At 44.8% G+C, this 22,034-nt stretch overlaps 1 protein-coding gene across 2 annotated transcripts in view; it reads right to left on the bottom strand.

The window, feature by feature from the left end:
- ECPAS (Ecm29 proteasome adaptor and scaffold) overlaps nucleotides 1–22,034 on the bottom strand; it is a 780,178-nt gene that overhangs the window by 545,737 nt on the left and 212,407 nt on the right. For both annotated transcript variants that reach the window (XM_086962068.1, XM_086962067.1), the window contains exon 18: nucleotides 14,159–14,384. In XM_086962068.1, the coding sequence (XP_086818194.1) occupies nucleotides 14,159–14,384 (226 nt within the window). The remainder of the gene's footprint in view (nucleotides 1–14,158; nucleotides 14,385–22,034) is intronic.

Here is a 22,034-nt window from a genome sequence, read left to right as displayed (position 1 = left end):
GCTAATTGGCTTTCCTCAGGACCTCACAAGGATCCATCCATGTGTCAATGCTATTCCTGCACATCAAAGTGTAAAATAAGCATTCGTCCTAATCAATCACATCATATATGCCAAACTATTTAGTCATTTTGTCTGCGTTTTTATTAAACACTCCATTCTCTGCTGCATGGGGATAAAAAGGCAAGTGGTGCTTGTTGTCACATATACGTCCAAGGTCTCGTCCCGGCCTGGAAATGATAAGTTCCTCTCCTACCCGCATCTTCATTCATTCATGAATGCCACATGCTTCTATCAGTTTTACTAAGTGATCAAGTACCCCACAGTACTTTTTTGCTAAGCATGTTATACAATTACACTGAACGTGTTTTACTGACCACTTTTTAACAAGAAGGATAGCCTCTCTCAGGACAACTGTCTGAAAATGTGTATTTTATTAGACTGCATAATGCAAATGAGTATGAAAATAACACACATAAATGGAACGCAGCAATTTCCATTCCAGCACTATTTCTCATCACTATGACCTCAAGGCTCTCTCACTTGCATGGTGATTAGGGCTGAGAATGAAGAGGAAAGTGAAAATTAGATGAGTTTGGGTGGGAAGGCACAGCGAGTTTGGGGGAGGATGAAGAAAAGAACACTACGATTGAGAAAGTTAGCAAATCGAGACAAGGAGAGGAGTTCAACAGCTGATCTTTTTATAAGGAAGAATATGTACGTGGCCAAACAATGGAGAGGAGAAAACTGGTGCAGACCACAACTCTAGGTAAAAGAAAAAGGTCCATTATTTAGTGGAGGTGTAGGGGCACATATCCCAGAGGAACATGCTACTCTTTTCCATGACCTTTTACAAATGGAAAATGAAACCAGTAATGTATTTCATAAGTAAAACAGAGGCAAGAGAAACCCAAAGCTCAAAGATCTCCCAGGAGCTATGCCCACCTAAACTAAGAGATCCATATCCACAGGATATTCATTTCCTTTAATACGGAAGATCAGTTTCTTAAGCTATGTGCATTAAGAGTAATGAGCTGTAAATCGCAAACTGACTCAAGAGCAATAATCTGGCTATCCAATCCAAATGCTAGGTCACAATTTATTAGCTTTCACAATCTTACAAGGCAGCTTGAGAAAAGAATTATGGACGTCCAGGAACTAAAATCTCCACTATCGGCTTTTCCTGTAATTTTCAATAAACTACAGGGAACAAAACTGGTTATGTACAAAAGAACTTTAGCTGCTTTAGGAAATAGGTGTAGCATTGGGGTGCACCGCCAGACTATGTCTGGATCACCGTGGAGGGGGATCCATTCATGGTCAATTCATCACAATTCTTAGAGAATATGATTGTGAAGTAGTGTCAGCAAGCATGGCAGTGAGGGTTAATACCATTTGTGTAGAGAAGCACTGAAAATGTGGGTTTGAGCTGAGGCTCACAGAATCTGGTTGCTTGCCAACCACTTGGCAGAATTCCAGAATAGGAGGGCTGACCCCAGGGGACGTCTGTGTCCCAAGGTGGCATCACTGCTTGGCACCCTCTAGTTACTGTTGCAGGGAACTTTCAGGGAAGAATTCCATTTGACCTGGGATTTATCCCTGTTATGCATTCCCTCCTTTGCCTCAGAGTCCTCATGTTCCAAAGACGCTGCACCAGAATTGGGCACTCAATATTCGCATTGCTCTGGTGTGTCCACAGAGGGTTTGGCATAAGAAACCTATTCTGCATGCATACACCGACAGACTCAATTGAGGCAAGAGTCACAATTTTTGGAACGAAAAAGGTCTTCAATTTATCTTTCTCCAGATTAAAATCACATGTCTTACAGTGTCAGTAATTTGGGAAAATCAATGCCTCCGATTTGGTTTTTACAATCTACCTATTCCTGGTTACAAAATGTTGGCATGTATGTGCCCATCACTGTGTCTTCTTCTCCTGTTTCCGCTCAGAGGAGACCTACTGTTGCAGTCACAGGGAAGCTGAGGGAGGTAGGTTCTGCACTCCAGCCTCCAGAGCCTTAAACTTCATCCCTGGAGATTGAGCAAGGCATTCTAAATTATTTCCATATTCCTCCAGAGGTGGTGGATCACATTCTTTTGGGGTGTTGTCCCTTTACAAAATCTCTTTACCCTGGGCACAGGGCAATTTTATATCCTAGTGTGCTAGCAATTATAGACTGATAATCTCAGTTTGTGCCAGAAATGGCAAGGCTGTTCAGAAGAGGACACTGTTCAGACGGATTGTACTATATATCTACATTTGCTATGTCCTTGAAAGAAGAAAGGCCATTAAGGTTCAGGGCCAATTCCACCAGGGGGAAGGTGATCTCTTGCCTTGTCCAGAGGTATGCCCATCTTGAACATATGGTGGGTTGTGATGTGGGATTCAATCTGCCCCTTACAAAACAATGTTGCTTAGTACGAATGGATGGCCATTTTCAAAGATCTGAACTGCAAGATTCCTGAGGTGGGAATATGTTATCAGACATATAATATGGGAGGGGGATTGCTGTGGTATTGATTCAAAAGGTGAAAAACAAGTTACCTAGATTTGGTAATAATCTTTCTGGTGGATACTCTACCTACAGTTGTCTCATTGATCCCGACACATTCTATTCTGAGAACTGACCTTAGATATTATGATAGCAAAGTTCTACTTAAGAATTCGGTACACTTTATAAGCAATGGTCAGTAAAGTGGGCCTCTTCTCTGCTTCCTAAATTGTGGAAAAACCAGATGTGGATCTGTGAGGAAATACAGGAGGGACTCACCGATGTGCCATCGTGGGCGGATCATCCCTGTAAAGCCCGTATTCCCATCTACAGTCGGGACTTACAGGATCACGAAGAAATGCAAAACTCATTCCACTATCCAGTCTCTCCACAGCGAGACGTCGTGACCCCGGAAGTGGGCGAGTGTAACCCCGGAAGTACATGTCATGGCCCAATGAAAAGAGGAGAAACCAAACTGGATGCTGTTCAGACCGGTGGCATGAAAGCAGCAGGAATGGTGATGGGAGAACGGACGGAAGACGACGGACCCTGCCAGTGGACAACTGAAGGAGAACCGAGGAGCGTAGACGACTTGGAAGAAGGAGACGCTGAACCGGACGAGCGGTGGTGTGAGGAGTGGTGGATGCTGGAGAGCGGCCGCAATTCAGGAGAGTTGCGGCAGAGCCGGTGAGTGGACGCATCTCGAGGGAACTGGAGGGTGGTACGAGGGAAGCGGGTGGTGAACCGGGAAGGGTGGCGGGTAGGGAACTAGGGGTTCCGTTATGAAATTACCCATCCCCTTTTTTTTTTTTTACTTTTCTTTTTATTAAAACAAGGCATCAAACACAAAGACACAATACAGATAAATCACATTATAATTGCAGTAAATTAACAAGAGAGGAGGGGAGCTGAACCACAATATGCACTTATAAAGGGCATCACGGGGAGGGGGGGGGGACATCAAATATTGAATTCCGAGGTGGCGTGCAGATCCCTCCCCTATACTGATTCCATTGATTCCAAACTGATGCCCACTTCCGGGGACGCCATCTCGCCATAAACACAGTTTTTTCACTGAACATACTCCAATCCAGATCCTTCTTCCAATTATCGAGGGTAGGAGGGAGCTCAGCACCCCAGTTTTGGGCGACATTTCGTTTAGCAATCATATAACTTAGTGTGGTCCACTGTGTCTGCGCATTATTCAAATCAAATCAGTAGGTTCCCATATATTGAGAAGGCACCTTCGTGCCTCCGGCAAAAGGGAGACTCCAGTGACCACCCGAATAACGTTATGAATCCTACCCCAATACTCAGTCATTTGGGGGCACTCCCAAAAAATATGCATAAAATCTACATCCTCGTCTACACAATCCCTCTTCCGACAACCCCATCTGTACTAGGCGAGGACCAGTAACATAGAACCTATGTAATATCTTTAACTGTACCAGTCACAATCTTGCAGGGATAGCGACCGCTTTTGGAGAGGACACAGCCAATTGCCAATCTTCATCATCCAGTTCTAAACTATCACGCGTCCACTGAACCCTCAGAGCCGTAAGCAAGTCCGCCCTATTATTGATAAGTTATTATAAATCAGGGAGATCGTCTTGTCGGGGAGGTGGCCATCTAAGATTCTATCCTCAAGCGGCGAGGCCTCCGGTAATTCCTCATCTACAGGCAGAGCCGCCGTTAATGAGGGTCGAGCCTGCAAATAGCGAAAATGTTCAGAGTCTGAGAGCTTATACTCTACCTGCATTTCTTTAAATGATTTCACTCCCCCCTTGCTCCACATGTCCTTAATAGTTGAAATCCCTATCAGTTCCCATTTATCAAATCCCTTAGTAAGCCAAAGCTTACCTAATCTCTCCGAAGCAAAAAGTGGGGTAGCTAATGTTAATTTATCCTTCCACCCCAAAGAACTCGTGGCATCATGCCGGATTTTTACTGCATGCTTTGTTGGTCCCGTAAGTCCAAACTTTACTGGTTTAGAATGCAGTGCTCTGTTATAATTACCACCCGGCAGGAGCCATTTTATCCATGGCATATCCGGGATCCTCAACTGGCTCATATGTTCCATGATTAATAGCAGCTAGCTGGGAGGCCCAGTAATAACGCCTGATATCCGGGAGGGCGATACCACCATCATACCATGTGAGCCTTAGCTTGGTTAAGGCAATGCGGGGCCTACCCTCCCACAACAAAATTCGTTGAAGTCCCTCTACCTTGCGGAAATAGCTAGTGGGTACAACGTCTAGAGCGTTTTAAAGGGCATAAAGGAATCGCGGCAGGGACATCATCTTGAATAGGGCTGCCCGTCCCAAAAAAGAGATCGGAAGCCTTTGCCAATGAGCGGAGTCACCTCTAAGCTGCTGCTAGGGGGGTGGGGGGGTAAGATTTTCAACATATCTAGTTGTTGGGTCCCGCGAAACAAAAATCCCAAGATATTTAAATCCACTCGTGGTAATCTGGATGTGACAGTATCTCGGGGGGACCGGGGCCTCTTCGTGAAGGACATACAACACAGATTTCCCCCAATTAATGGAAAGTCCAGAGTTTTTACCAAAGGAAGCTAGGACATCACATACCACCATGAGGGATTTCCGAGGGGAGGTCAAATAAAGCAGAATATCATCTGCATATAAAGAAATCCGATCCTCCCACTCAGGGGACCATCGTATTCCTCGGATCGATGGCTCCCTCCGGATCCAGGCCGCCAGGGGCTCTAAAGCTAGAGAGAAAAGAAGAGGAGACAGGGGGCAACCCTGTTGCGTGCCCCGTCCTAAATGAAAGGGTGTCGAGACTCTTCCATTGACCACCACCTGGACAAGCGGCTCAATGTGTAATAGCTGCACCCAGCTAATAAATTACGGTCCGAATCCAAACTTAGCCAGAACAGCCCACAAAAATAGGACCATTCCACAGTATCAAAGGCCATGGTCGCATCAAGGGAAGCGATAACCACTGGTTCCCGTAGACCCATGCCCTTTAAATGCCGGTAGAGTGGTTATTTAACTTGGGGGCAAGACCTTCCATGACCAAGTGGAGCGGATAAATAAGCCTCAGTTCTGGTGTCTTGTTTCTCCAACAGTGGGGCATATAAGTATGTTGTTCCCGTATGGCATTCTTTATTAATGTTTGAGGCTTCCTAACAAACCGCGCATTGTTTTAGATTTCCCAACCAGCACCCGGATAGGTCCCATAGACACTAATTAAAGACTCCCCTCCCCCAAAACTACACGGAAAGAGAAAACTTCTTGAGCACTTTAAGGTGTGGCGACGGGTCTACAATACAGAAGTAACTTAGAACTCGTGTCTGACGGCTCCTTCTTTTCCTCTCTTATGAACCTCCAGGGTGATAGCCTTAACCTGGAAGAAGAGGAGCCGGGACCATCGCCCTCTACATCCCCATCCAGCTCAACCGGGATCCCATCAGAAGAAAAGCATCCTGACTCACAGACACTTGATACTTCTGATAATAAAAAACGATCTTTTGGCAAATACATACAGCCTCCTCGCCTATATATCAAACCTGCCCTCCCACAGGATCTGACGTCCGGGGTGGTGTGTTTTGCCTCCAATGTGGTCATATTTGTGGTGGCCACCTCTTCATTTAGGTTACTCTTACATATATAATGTTAAACATCAGCTCTTTTATACAATGAATTTCATGATGCTAAAATCATTGGCCACATTTTTTCTTTTTAGATGCTAGCTTACAGTAGGATTTTGAAAATTATGCAATACTGAGAGATTAAAGGGCGTGCATATGCAAGCGAGCATGAGTGACCAGAAGCCAGAGGGCCCAGCAGGCGAAGGGCTGTCAGATTTGAGAAAAGAGATCCCTCCAGAAACACCGAAATCATATCCTGAAGGTCTTGCATTCTCTGGGGATACAGGAAAGCCCTGAGCCATTGTTGTAAACAACACCACACTGATGAAACAAAGTGCTATGAGGGCTCCAGGTGAGACTTGGTTCCACTGTTGGACAACCCAGAGTGGATTAGCATGGACAATGAAGCATGTCCATGTGCAGACACCAACTACAGCAAGTCTGCCTTCAGCAGGCAAATGATGAGTTAAGGCTTCCTGCTGCAGAATACGAATGTCCTTGTCTGACTGGGCTGAGAAAACAGGATGGTTGGGAGGACCCAATGATATGTCTTGCCAAGCATTCACGTGGTGCGACAATCTCCCTCTCACAGAATGTGGTTGTTCCCTTAAGAGAAAACCTAAGCAGTTTTGTGGAGAAGGGGAAGCTGACTGCTGATGCGCCGCTTGTTGGTCTACAGATACGCAGCACCCATTATACTGTCGGAATAATTGGTTTGGTGGTTTGTACTGGTTGAGAGGCAGGACGCTGCAGAAAAGAAGGACTTATCCATGACACGGAGTACTGTATGCGAAGCTGGCATACAGGAGAACTAATCAACGAGAACTATCACTGTCCAAGTCTGTTTAAAATGTTCAAGGGCCCAAATCAGCTTTTTCACCAAAGAGGCGAGGGCCACTAAAGGGTAAATCCATCAAAATTTCCTAGACATCCCCCAAGTCCAGAGTGGCTTGCCATCCTCAAGATCGGTTTTGCCACATCCGGTCCATCACAAACCAGTTTGGCAAAGTTATCTAGAAGCTAGCCCCTGAGGCTCGGCACAACCATCAGTGCCATATCCTCAGTGCCTGGTGGGAGTAACTAGCCAAGAAGAAAGTCATACTGGTGGACCAAACAGCCAGACTTCCTTAAGAAGAAACCATTTTCTCATAGTCTCTATATTTTAAGACTCCAGATGAACAGTTGCATTGGGGAAGGATTCCAGATTCGGTTTACAGCAGGATGACACTTGGTCTACCGAGCTCTTAGGATAAGTTTGAACAAGGAGAAAGCGGAGGTCCCTCAGTGTCAGCCGGCAATCTAGAGGTTCACAGTTGGGAAGGAAGATTGCTTGCCCCCACACTGCCAGAATAGGTGCCATCAGAGCATAAATAATTGGGAGCAAGGGCTCCAAAGATGAAGACACCGGCCGAAAAATCTGAATAAGAGGATTAGCTTTGATTTCTTCCAAAGGAAGAGGTAGTTCAAGGACCAATATCGTCTTCTGGATTGCCACAAAACGCAGCCACCTCTGCTGATGGCGGCACCGAAGGGCACTCAAATACCAAAACCTGGGATGTATCCAGTCTGCTGGTATTTTGAAGGGTTAGGTAGTGTGCATCTTCAGTGTTAGTAGGAATGAGTATGTTTGCTGTCTCACTACTACGGACGTGGTCATGTCCAATAATGTCCAGCACCTGGAAGTCTTCAGAGTCTGTACCAAAGATATCGAGTAACTGAAAGTACTCATCACTAGGCAAAGTCCGGCTCAGAGACTTTATTCTAAACCAGGCTTCCTCTTTTAAACTGAGTGCCTGTCACGAGGACAGCATTGGTTTTAGGAATAGGTTTTGAAGGCAATGACAGTGTCCATTATTGCATAATAAAAAGAGCTACTGGTGAAGCCTTAGGTGCAAAAGCGGCACCAGTTGGAATTGGGATGGCACCTTTAGGAGGCTAAATTGGTCAGTTGGTACTGTGGAAAAGCAAACTGGTAGTTTTCCAGAACAGACCCCACAGGATCCATAGGTTGCAAAAGCACACAATGGTGAATTGGGAGCTATGAAACAGCACCATGATGGCCTGCATGAATGCCATAAGCTAGGCCTGTTCAGGTTGGAAACTCTGGGAGCGTCTGAGGAGGAATATGAGCTAAAACCAACACTGGAGTCAGCACTGGGTAGAAGCCAGATTTGATGCCAGGTCCAAAGAGGATTGTGTTAATTGAGTAGATGAACGGCACAGTGACCTATCCCTGAAGAAAGATCGGTATCTTTTTCTTGTGCTCACTCTTCTTGTCCTTAGAAAGTTTGATTGAGTATGAGGTCCAGGACTTCAAGTAAGACCTGAAGTGCAACCGTTGTAGAGCCCACCATAAAAAGGTCCACCTCTCTAATGGATTTAGAGTGCATGAGGCCACCCTGGTCACACAACGGTGAGTCGTGCGTAGGACTCGCACACCACAAATAGATCACATGAGGGTCTGAAACGGGCAATTGCTCATGGCAAGAATAACAGAGTGTAATGACACGAAGACAATCATAATATGTCAAATGTATTTATCAACTGCTGAGACAGCCTCCTTAAACATCTTGTCCTCAGCACTGCTCCTATAACTGAACACCACTTGAAATATAACATTCTATATGTGGTTATGACTACATACATTCTGTATTACATTACTACATCTATGCTCTTCTAACAAATAAACAAAAACAAATAATAGCATTCTTCAAGGAGCCTTTATGGTTTCATGGCAGTTCTTGTTGTTCTTCTGAAAGATTCACATTCACTACTTTGTATTCCCTCCAATTGATATATGCTCTAGTGAAGAAGTGTTTTATTGATTGATCCCTGGAATAGAACAAGACGGGGTACCCCTGAATTACAGAAGGACTCTTGCTCGTCGGGTGAGAGCCTTATGCCTCATTAAAATTGCATGGAACGCATTCTAGATCAGGCAGGGACATTTATGCATAGCCCCGAGGAAGGCCCCAGACCCAATTGGGCTCATTGTGAGAGCGAAAACATTTCGGCAATAAATGAGGGTTGATTGAGAGATTGATGTTCAATCCGAACACTGCACTGGTATTTTTAATTAACCTACGGTACCCTTCTCATAAAGGTGGTTCGGAAAGGGGTTATTTTAAACTCTTTCTCTCCTATAACTGGATCCCTGCTGTGTCCAGATCAATATTTTATATACAAACTCCCAATCGTGGCTGAGTCAGCACTGGCGTAACGAAAATTGAGGGCGAAGAGGGGGCCCCCTCCAGGCTCAATTAGGAGCTCTCTGGCCAGAGTGCAGTGCTGAGAGGGGCCCTTGGAGCTTGGGGCCCACCCGCACTGCAGGGGCTGCGGGGGCCTGTGTTACGCCCCTGTGAGTCACCCCAAATGGTAATAGCCTATCAGTATGTGGATAGGTGGCGAGGATGAAGCATGCCGCTATTTAGTGCGCGCGACACCTAATCCTAAATCTTTGTAGGGTCTCTAAGTGTTACCCTTGTCTCTTTCGTTTGCTTTCCGTCCAAAATACCTAGTTATCTTTGTGTGTGTAGATATAAATTCAGAAGAATGTCACTGGATGGGTCGTCTCTCCCCCTCCCTGTGTGAAGCAACTTTTCACCACTTTCACCCCTGAAGCATAGATCCATGGAGTGCGCTGACTTTAGTGTGTTTCTTAACAACGAGGACCGTGAAAGGGGTCAGCCCTGGCCCTAGAAACCTGTCCGTAGTGCAGAGAACCTCCCCGGGCTCAGTTGAACGCGGGGAGGTGTTACCTAAGCGAGGCAGTGTCCTAGAGTCAAATGTTACTATAGGCACCCTTCCCACCCGTTCTAAGGCTCATGGAGCTTTGACTCCACAAAAACAAATTATAATATTGAATACCTATTGGGTATTGTATATTGTGCATGATTTATTGCCTCTTCACTTAGTAACACCACTTGTACATATTACCACTCTAGATATTCACAGATATTGTTTCGACTATACAGTGAGAACAGAAGGGATCTCTTTTTGTCCTGAAGAAGAAGCCTGTAAGCTTTGAAACATGTGGACATACACAGGAGTGATCGCTCATTGAAGCAGGATACCTCCAACCGACTCTTTTAATAGTATCAGCCCTAAGGAATATTAAAGTTTCTAGTCCATGAGCCAGGTACTTTTTAACACACTTTTTTTTCACTCACCTCTGACCCTTCCACTCACTTTTTCCTACACAACATATAGTCCTGAAAATTAGTGCGCTCACGTAGTCGTAGGTCGTAGCACGCCCCGTCCCACAGCGGGGCGGGAAGACCCCCATGATGAAGAATGACACCAAGGGCCCTTTTGATGTGTGAGGGGTATTTAAACAAACACTATGTGCTTCCAACTATCGTAGGAAACACACATGATCTGTGATTACTTTATTCTGACATCTATCTTAAGGTGGATCTCTGTGTTATATGAAGAACCTACCTGTCCGACGTGATGTTTTACCAGTGGTGGAGGTGATGACTGATCCTGCCACCAACTAACCACCCATGATCTTGAAGTGCTGGACTAGGAGGATTTGGAGGCTGAGGTTGCAGGTGGGGTGGCAGACTGACCTGACCTCTGGCCGCCCGCACACGGGGCTGGAACGAGCCGTGCCCACTACTGCACAGAGGTTGCTGAACTTGCGCAGCCTTGTGGCTAAGGTATGGCTGGCGTGGCTGAAAGCCCCTTCCGTAGCACAAACGGGATGTGTGGAAACTAAGAGGCCCAAGGACTTGGCCATAGCCTGTGAGTCTTTAAAGCGCTGTAGACCATGTCTACTTTGTCACCGAAGAGATGGGTGCGATCAAAGGCATGCCCATGAGGGTAGTCTGGATATCTCCAGAAAAGGCAGAAGTGTTCAACCAGGCGTTGAGTCGAGCGGCCGCCATCAATGACATCGCTATGCTGAGCAAGTAGGTTGTATCAAGCCCTCAACAAATGGCAAACTTTCCGAATCGGAAATCGAACACGCCTTGTGAGGTAGAGGCGTGGACCAACAAGCTCTCGGGGTTAGAGTGGTTGGTGAGGAAATTTAGGTCACTGCGAGGGGGTTGACTCCATCACCTCTCTACCCCTCCTAACCTTAGGCCCTGTGGGTCGCGTACGGACGAACACTATTTCCCAGAGGCAGGGAGAGAAAGGGTTTACCTCTTATAATGCCTCATGTGCAGGAAGGAATTCCCCGGATAGGAGGCCCAAACCAATGGGAGCAATGAGAGGCGAGGCCAACACCTCGTAAGGAGGTCACAGGGAACCCGGAAGCGCGCCAGATGCCTGAGGAGCAAGGAGATCTGATTGCGGGAGAGGAGGAGAACGCAGTGTCAAGGGATTGTGCCCAGAAGCAGAAGGAAACCAATGGAGCGGAGAGTCCAGATGCCATCACCTTTTCAGCCCAAGAAGCCGACGAAGGTCCGGAGACCTGGTATGAGGAGTGGTTGATACTCCTGGAGGATGCCTATGAGCCGCCACAACTCTTGAGAGCTGCGGCTATTGCAGTAAGTGAATCAGGAGGGGGAGGGAGTAAAGGGAGGGAACCAGGTAGTGCGCCTCGTCACTGTGTTGTTGCACTCGTTTTCCTGCACTGACCCACATGTCCTCCTCATGAATACCACGTCTGACACTTCCTACCCCTACTTCTGCCTCCCGCATAACTCTAGTAATTGCACCTGAATGGACCGAACGCTGGTCCATTCTCAGTACCCTGAAGTTAAGGGACTGGGATAATTAGTATAAACACTCCTACAGTGTTGGTAATGGTCTCGTGTACAGTGCCGTATACAGGCCCTCATGTCTTTTCTACTGCATGTATGTATACCTCTTCCTTTTTGAGAACAGTGGAGAGTTCTGTCCAACAAAAGCGTAGAAAATCAGAATAACTTGCTGCCCTTCTCTTCTTCCTTCTTGAGCCTCTTGGGGTGCCCCTCCACAACAAGGAAGACCATGGCCACAGAACCAGAGGGAAAGAAGAGGATATACCATCACATTGGGCTGACGTTTGGAGTTTTGCTAAATGCTAATAAAAACTTGTCAAAATTGATCCCCGAATTCGGCCTCATAGATTTTGCACAGTCACCTGGTGCAGAGCGATGGCGGTTGGTTATTGTCCTATTCACATAAGTCCCTGTGCTGGGCTATGGCCAGGTTCCCAGAAGGACATCAGTCAAGACCTCATTGAATGGCAGGAAGGGTTCAGAGGAGGAGACACCCAGCTGCAAGGCCTCTGTCAAGATGTTAGTTATGACTTCCAATGAAGAGAAGTGAAGGTCCAGGACCTCAGCTGCCCTTCTCACCACCTTAGCATATAAAGCTCCCTCCTCCGTAGCCACGAAAGCGGGAGAAAGCAGGCCAGAATCTGGAGAGATATCCAATCCACTGGCCTCACCCAGTTCCTCATATCAGTCCATTTCGTGTTCAGGCTGGTTCGGTAAAGGGTCCAGAAACCCCCTCCCAATCTTCCTTCATTCCTAGTTCTTCATAAGAAGGCTGAGGAACCGATCTAAGACAAGGGTGCAGTTGGAGCTGGAATCTGCATCAATAGGCACCAATACAGCTCCGAATCATCAGGAATAAGAATGGCATCAGAGTCTCTGCTCGAGGCAAGGTTGCCATGGTGCGACAGACATCGGTCCGTATCCACCACCGGATCCAGGAAGGTGGGGGGGAGGGGTAGCGGGGGGTATCGGAACAGCAGGCGAGGAACCCGATGAAGCCCCCTCTGAGCCACCGGGGCCCAAAGAAGCGCCAGGAGAATCAGGCTGCCCAAATAGAAGGTACATGGCGTCATGAAATTATTTGAGCTGGGCAGGGAACGATACAGGTCTCGGGAGGGCAGGGAAGTGTGGAACCAACCCATGCGCAGGTTCCGCAGAATGAGGCGTGGAGTGCCCAGACTCCTCCATCACGTCAGCCGATGGACGGACGGAGGAAAGTCGAAGCACACTTTGACTTCTTGTGTTTCTTAGGCCTCTTCCCTGACCTACCAACTTCTTGAGTGTGAGGACGAGGACTTAGGACTCCTTGAGCGGTGCCTGGACCTTCCTCTCAAAGGGAACCGTAAACAAGACCTCAAGGGTGAATGACGCAGTGCCGGGCGCCAGGCCAGAAGCACCTTTAGGCATTGCTTTCGGAGCCATGTCCCGGCAGTCAGAGCACGACCTCAAATCATGGTCGCGCTACAGACACCAAAGACAAACCAGGACTGAATCCGTAACTGACATGGGACGGTGGCAGGCGGTGCAGAAGTCTTCTTTGACATGTTGAAAAAATCTACACACCAAAAAATGTTCACCAAAACATCAAACAAATCCTGTCACAAACTGCCAGTGTGGCTCTCTTCACGGATCTACGCTGGCTGGTACAGAAAGGAAAGAACCAAAGTCATCTCGCTGAGGTGCTGCCTATATAGGTGACAGGGACATCACAATGGAGGAGACAAACCTGACGACGTCACACAGACGGCCGATGCCACCTACCGGCGTGCTAGGGTATTGCTCGAAGAAAAATCTTACGTATCCAGCCTGGGAAATTCAAAGGTAAGGAATCTGCAGTTAGAGGTCTCTATCAGATATATGACATTCTATTTGTTGTAATGACCACATACATTTTACATTCTGTATTACATCACTACACAAAATATGAATCCTGACTTTTTTTGATGGGAACATTTTGCTCAACACTAACATTTTATTTTATTTCTGGGGTGAAAATTATTCCACAGAGAGCAACTCTGTATCAGAGTTGAAGGGTGTGGAAAACTGCGACAGATGTCAGGGAGCCAGCATGGAACATAAATGCCCCGCGATGTCATGCCTGGTGCAGATCCTATGTTGAGACTGAGCCAATTACAAACTTCAGGGCAGGAGAGCTTTTACAAACTTTCTAGATCGAGCCTGGCGCATAGAGAGACTGAAAAGGTGAGGAATCCCCAGGCAAAAGTATCCATCAAAAATGTACATCCTAATACAAAATGTAGACTACATTATCAGGAAAGTTAAGATTTATTAATTCTTTACAGTTTTTGAAGAAAACACCTCAATGTAAAAAACAGCGTTCTCACCTCCAACGACAGATAGCAGCTGCTGAAGAAGAGTGACATAAATTTGAGCAGGGTTGGTCTCTCCACCTTTGGAAGAAGGAGGAGATGAGGATATGGAGCTCTCAGAGAGTAAGCTTCTCAGGTAACGTCCAATGGCCGGAGCGTGATCTTGCATATCCGCTAAACTTTGTGAGGTAGGCACCACTCCTGCACTATGGGCAAGGCACATTCGAAGGTACAAAATGATCTGAAACAGACAATATTTAACAAGCATTGATAAATGCATTAGGTTTTACCTATTTGATTAATGAGCAGTTTTTGTTGTAAGTTGTAGCTTGCTGAGTAGTTGTACCATGTAAGTTACTGAAAGTCTGTTGACGTGTTATGACTTGTTTATGTACAAAAAGGCAATATATTGTGCTGTTACTAGTGGTATAGTGCGGGTAAGTAATAGCAAAATTTGGAAAAATTAAATGAGAGGGAAAATAATAGAATGAATTGATGTACTAGCAATATTATGTGTTTGGAGGAGTGCGGACAACTTTTGGAAACCCGGTGCCACTGCACCGGCTTCACCATTCAAATCATTGAAACAATTCAAGTTAATTGCAGAAGAAAGATACACATAGGACAATTGTATTTTGAATTCAGTGACAGGCTCCTTGCCTACTTCCTAAACAACCCATAGTGCCGCCCATGTGTGTATAACATTTCGACTTCGAGTAAAGATGCATTTTAGGGTAAATCTGGGTAGAGAAATACCTTCAAAATGCTCAGGATATCAGATGATACATACAGTTATCTTAGCACTTACTTAAAAGCACTCTAATCCCAGAAGAAAAGTATGAGGCTATATACTCTGCCCAAGTATTCAAATTGACAACCACAATCACCGGATCGATGCAAAATCCAATTTAGGTGTGTGTCCTGCAGGTAATCTTCAAAGAAACTAGAACTGTCTGACACAGTACTTATTTAGCATAAACTGCCAACCTTTCCCATATATTAATTAGCCCTTGCCGCCACCGATTCCTGGGGACTCTTTTTCACACGTACAGCCCTCACTTCACATCTTGTCTTGCCTACCTGTTTTCTTGCTCTTATACTCCCTCCTTCCTCTGCAGTGTTACGGTCTCCCCTCTATAGTTGATGCATCGCTAATGTTTCTCCTATCTGCCACATCTCTGCCAACAACAGTGTTCTACCACCTGTCCCCTGAATCCTCAGAAGGGGGCTCAATCCATCCTCTAGCTCTCCCTCATCTGAGGGGGGTGTGGGGGTTACAGGGGGGTCTCTTCGCAGCAATTACCATTTCTCACTCTTCTAACGCCATCCCTCTGCTGGGTTTTCTCCTTTCTTTCTACCCCTCTCCCCCACCCCAACCGCTATCCCCCTCCATTTTGGACCTGCCCTTTGGCGGTCCTACAGACATGGACAGGAAGGCAGTCAGTATAGCAATTCGTACAATATGCCATGTAATAAAATGGTTAATTTAACAGCAACAAGGGGCCCCAAATTAGTCAGTAGGGACCTCGGGGAACATACTTTTATCATGCAACATTGGAATGGAATTGTGACTCTGGGCGCCCGTCAATTCCATTCCTCCACTGCCGTTTCCCAATGAGGTTCACTGGCATTTAGAGGCTAAGTTATTGTTAAGGCTTTCACTGAAAATGTCCTGATGATGGTCCCCGTGATTTACTAGGGGTCCGAAACGCCGTCGACCTTTAAGTACCAAAAACAACAAACGTGATTACTATGTGTTTTAAAGGTGCTTCGTTGAAATATTCTGTACAACTGCATTTATGACAGAAGAAATGTGTTTTGCCTTATAAAGCCCTTCTTTGCTCTCTATACCCACCTTCCGTACCCGTTCTGTAAGTGCTGGGCACAGGCTTGTGTTCCACAATGGCTGACTTGTGGAAGGTACTCTGTGTGATATAACTACATGTATATTGAGTAAACTTTTGAAAGACCACTGTCCGGCAGGACATGTCACTCTTAACCGCATCGCTGCGGCGCGAATTCCCCGCCCATGCTGACTCCGCCTTGCGCGGGCAGAGTCATGACGGAACGGTTCCGTCATCCGCACAGCTCAACCGACGTGCATGACAGAACCGTTCCGTCAACAGCATCGAAGGGGTTAATATAGATTGACTCTGTCTATATTTTATTCTTTTCTAATTTCTTGTATGCATGGGACCAATGTTGCATGATAAATGTATTAAAATGGGGAATGCAAAGCAGTAGAAAGAACCTCCAAATAAATAACAAAATCGTCCTCTATGTCCACAAGCATGGTAAAAATGTGTATTTGTTCAAAAATAGCCAAGGAGGGAATGCTTGTAATTTTATCCAGAAGAGGGACTCTTTAACAATCAACAGACAAGGTGTACTACGCACAGCTGTAGCAATTGCAAAGCCTGCAAGGGACCTGGGTTCTCACTCTTCTCCCACCGTATTCTCGGCCTTCGCATTGCTTTACCTGAGATTCCAAGAAGAGGCTACTGACCTATGAAAAGATATAGGATTCAAAGGCAGTCCAGAACCTCAGAAAGACCAGTGCAGTTGAGTCAATACAGTAACAATATCGGTCCCAGCCTTTTGGAGCAGACATGTGCCAGACTTATCTTCAAGCCTTTATTACTTTCCCTCGCAATCAAATTTTCATGTGTGGCACCATCAGCCACTTCTGCCCTTTTAGGCAGCAAGCTCAAACCTTTAAAACTACATATGCAATCTTAAAATGAAACTAAAAAGCCAGGAACACTTTGTATAAAACTGGTGAAAGGGCCAGAGGGTCTAAAGATCTCAATATGACAAGGATCCACTCTGCAGCTAAGCTTGTGCAGATATTTCTTCCATTCAGCAGCAGGTCCTGCTCTAGGACAGAGTCCTAGGGTAGGATACACTCCAACAGGGATCAAAACCAAACTGCAGCCAAAGAATTCTTGTTAAGTAGGTTGAGTGCAAATTGGGACAGAGGCCGCACTCTAAAGGCCTTAGAGGGTGGGTGAGTCTGTGAGGAGCAAGTCAGGATAACAGGCCTTCCGCAGTGCACAATATGGTGAAAGAGTTATGCCAGGCGCCTGCTGTGAGGCCAGGGCTATAACATACTGTCAAAATAGGAGATATCATAGGGAACAGGTAATGATCATCAAAGACATAAAAATATTTTTATACAATCTGAATCACGTTTGACACGCAAGGTTACTGGCGTCACATGCTACCATCATAGGCACAGAGAACACCATTAGCTAACTCTCTAGAATAGCAAAGGTAATGATTTAGAACAAAGTTAATAAATCTCTTTGGAATGGTGCACAATAAAGCCAGTAATAATAAGCATAGCGCGTAAACCATTAGGAAGATACAGCTTATAGTGAAAATTATCTACTACTGAAGACAAGGTAGTACTTCAATAGCAGATTTGCAGTGATACAAGGTAAATGTATAAAAAAGAAACAACATCAAATTCAACCATTCAAGACCTAATCAGGAAGAATAACAGTGAGACAAATGCTCAGGAAAGGTAATATCTCATATTCATACGTTCTTCGAAGAGAAACATTGCTTTGTATATTAGTAACAGCTGTAACATCCAAGTTACTGCTGAAAGGAATGGGAATTAAAAAGGTCAAGAGTAGGAGAGGAGTTCAAATTCATGGACTTTAGTGCTGTTAATAGATTTGATAACTAGCACTTGCCTCAAAAGATAAGTGGAATTTGATGGAAAGAGATCGGAACCTATTTCCGAGTTGTTGGTATACCAAAGGAGACAAAGGCACTCATTGCCCAACTGTAGGCACCTCACAGAAAATCTAAAAAGACTAAGGCCTCTTGAATGCTATTTGACAAGAAGAAGGTGGAGACAGGTGGAACCAGTGAAAGATTGAGGAATTGTACTTCGAATCAAACACAAGACATATATAAAAACACAGAAGCCACCGCAGGGTCCTGAAACCATTCTAAATAGGGAAGTCTGCGCTTATGAAAAAGGTATTCAGGATTTTCAAAATATTATCTGTTGTGGACATGTGCTATGGACACAAATGTGGCCACCCTAAAATACATATATAGGAAGCACACATTTTCAGTAGAGAGTCTTAAAAGGTTATTATTGTAGAAAGGGTTCTGGTCTTTCAAGAGACTCTTCTGAAGTCTACAAAAATAACGAGACCTAAAGGCAACTAGGTGAGTCTTCTTTGATTTAAAGGTACATGTTTTGGTAAAACCTTAGGTGTGCAGTGCAGATGGAGGCTGCATTTTATTTCTTGACAAAATCAGGAATAGCATTTGATTGCACTGAGAACTTTAAGGAATGGAATCGAATGGGTGTAAGAGGTGACATGGGGTAGGTCTCAATAAGCCATCAATTTAAATATCTGCCAGTTAAGGAACAGCAGGGGACTTGGAAGTTTGCCCAAAATGGCTGGGGTTTTGCTTGGTTTCCTTCTTCTATTGCTCATGCCTCCCACAGAAAATAATAAAGTTTGTGTCTTACACTATTATTAAAGACGTACACTGGTATGCTGTTTGTCAAATTAATTCTCCTGATGAGTAGTTTGGAGAATTAAGTAATTGAGAGTCGCTCAAACATTCCAAATGTTTGTTTGTAAAAATGTCTAATAAATAAAGATTACATCTTTAAAAAAATTTACTTAAGAATTGGACTCTCAAATATTCCATCACACAGCGGACTTAGGGGGTGATACAGAGTTTGGAGTAATAGCACTCCGAAATTGGGGATGTCCACCAGCCCAGTCGACATCTCTGACCATTGTTTTGATGTTTTGAAAGTATGCCATACAGCTCTCTCAACACTCACTTTGAATAATTTTATATACTTTTGAAAAACAAAATCCCAAAGCAGTTTTTTTATTTAGAAAAACAAAAAAACGAATGGCCCCTCTCGCCATGGAAGTTTCCTCCCAGTTACTTTCACTTACCGCCACATTTTGTATGGCAGTATGTGAAAGTAAACACTGCCCATTCCACCACCCACTTTAAAATCAGGTGGGAGGTCTGTTATATTTTACCCTGGCATAGGTTTAGAGAACATCATACTATTTCCCTACATCATCTCCCCTTCATTTCCTATGAACGAGCCTTAAAAGACAGAACTCCAAATAAGGACAGAATGCCTTATAGGGACTGAAATCCTTATAAGGATTGACGCCTTTTAAGGACTAAACCTTTCACCTAGTTCATGACAGGGGTGGGTTCTGCCAGATAGATATTGCCAAGACTTCATCCTTAGCACATATGAATAATTTAGGAGTACACTCTCCAGGGGGGCATACTTCACCTCTCCTATCTACACAAAAAAGGTTTAATCCCCAAAGTGATCCTCATACTAAACAATGGGTAACACACATACATAAGACTGTATAAATACAGCACCTCTTGCTATCAGTAAGCAGGAGGGAACCAAGACTTCAAGACTGACACACTGACCAGAGATGCAGCAGTTCTGGCATGCCATGGCTCCAGCTGACAGTGGTCTAACCATCCCGTGCGGGGTGTCCAACTCAAGCCCAGGACGAAGTCCCACACTCTCACTATTCAGGTATGGGGGTTCGACTAAATCCTAGTGGGATTCTTGGCTCTTAGATTCTGGGTTCATAGACAATAAAGGCTCTTAGGCTTATTAACTCTTTAGCACCTACTCACATGCTAGGTACACTCAGGTACATCAAGACAGGCATCTTAGGAGTATGCACTCTATTTCATAAATGCATTTTATATTCATGTATAGGTTCAGGACTATTGAAAAATGGTAGAGCTGTACTATTCCTTATTATTTACTGTACTGCTGATACTATATCTCTGCTACTGTGTTACAGTTCTAGCAGGGCACTTATTTTACAAGAGAAGAAGAACGGTACAATAAAGTCTTATTGCAAACACGCTTGACTGTTTCTTCTGTGTATCTCTCTTAGAGCAAAACAAGCAAGCACGAGTGACTGGGTGAAAAGCAGTATACTGTTTCCATGCGTCTGAGATTATTATGTTCTGAAAGTTGCACAAACTAATCTCTCTGATAACAGGAGATTCTAGTAGCACTGCGAGCTAGCTAATGCGAAAATATAGGCTGACATATTTGGTGGGGGAGTACGTAGTCAGTTTGCCACCAAGCCCACAGTATACGATATCCGCAAATGCGTAGGTTCTGCATGAAGGGTACTATTAGAACTACACTACATAGGACCCAACGTGGTCTAATGGCACATAACATGTCAAACATGGTTTGCCCAACATGGTAAATACATAGCACACATACTCAACAGTAGAATCTGACTAGCTCAGTCGTGCTTTATCTCAGAGACCTGACTTACAAAACCCAGAGACATCTGGAGTAGGGGGGAAAAACTCTGCCACAGCTTAGTAGGCGAGATATCCTATGTATTGGCTGTTGGTTATTCAAGCTTGAAGGCAATATCCCCAAAATTGTGCATAAAACCTTTCTTAACTTACTTGGAAAGTTAGCTTGTGTTCTAAACACGATGGTTGAACAAGAGGGAGATTTAAACCATCTAGTCCAAGAACTTAATCAGTCTGGTGAGGAAGATGCTGATGCAATACATATTACACCCAAAGTAAGACAAACTCTTACAGTTAAACTACTCAGACATGGTTTATCTCCAAGAGGAGGTGTAGTAATATTTGTGATAGAGGTACACGAAGATTTCAAAACAGAGGTATTCTACTCTTTGGTTACATTCCCAGAAGCAGATGCTGTAACAAAACTTTTTCATTATTACACACATGAAGAGGTTCCAGCGGCTTACACTCGGTTTGAGGGGATAGAAATTCCGCGTACCTACCAGGAACATATTTTCTGGTTTAATGGCGCCCTACCCCACACAAGAACAAGAGCAAGGCTTGGTCTTTTAGGAAGACCAGGAGCAAAATGGCCGATATTAGCGATCTATGCACCGCATTCAGACATTGACACAATGCCAGGTGATGAACTACTTGTTCAAATCAAAGCGTTTATAAAACTCTACAGAATTATGACACACTTCGTCTTAAGGACAGTAGCGATTCAACAAACAGTAACTACACCAAATCCAGCTCTGACACAGAGCTCAGGTACTAAAATTACTCCACAAACATTACATGCGGTAATGGGCACAGTGCCCACAAAATGTGAACAAATTCCTTTCTGGATAGCTCAGAAAATAACCGAGTTAGAAGCAGTATTTCCAAATACGACACTATTTGAAAAACACAGAATTTTAACAATCTGTTTGCCCATGGGGATTACACCACAGTTAGAGGATTGCGCCTCTTGGGGTACAGTCTTTGCTGCCATATATACCAGAACTCATGATATTCCTTCATTAGCAGTAGATCCAGATGTATTAAGACAAATACAAAATGGCTAAGGAGCAGAACCTGCCTTAAACTTAGGGATGAAGTTATTAAATAACTACAACCAGGTATCAGCCATAATAATAGCTTACATTTAAGGGGAAGCAGCATCAATGGCAAACCGCCAACACCTAAGGGAGGCCGGCCCGTTAATACAGGAGGCTGAACTACCCAAATTAATTGAAATTGCGTATGCAGAATTAGGCAGTGCTCATTTGGGGGAAAAAGCTTTAAAACCTCATATACAGGGCAGTCCTAAGAAGGACACTTCAAATCAGACACCTAATTCTTCTAAAAAGAAGTGGGATAATAAAAAAGAAAACTCTAAAGACAAGAGATCTCAATCCCGAAATAGGTCTCCTCCACAGGAGCCCTCTGAAAAGAGGTACAACCTTAGGAATAGGGATAATATTAGGAAACCTGACAGGTGTCAGGATACTGATACACATTCCTCTTGTTCCTTTCAGGGCTCGAAGAAAAGCTCTAAAAGGGAAGGACGGTCAGAAAATAGAGAGGAGCT

Source organism: Lissotriton vulgaris, chromosome 3_1 (genome assembly GCF_964263255.1).
Source record: "Lissotriton vulgaris chromosome 3_1, aLisVul1.2, whole genome shotgun sequence".
NCBI lineage: Eukaryota > Metazoa > Chordata > Amphibia > Caudata > Salamandridae > Lissotriton > Lissotriton vulgaris.
Note: the sequence above shows the minus strand (reverse complement) of the source record. Positions and strands in the feature narration are given on the sequence as shown.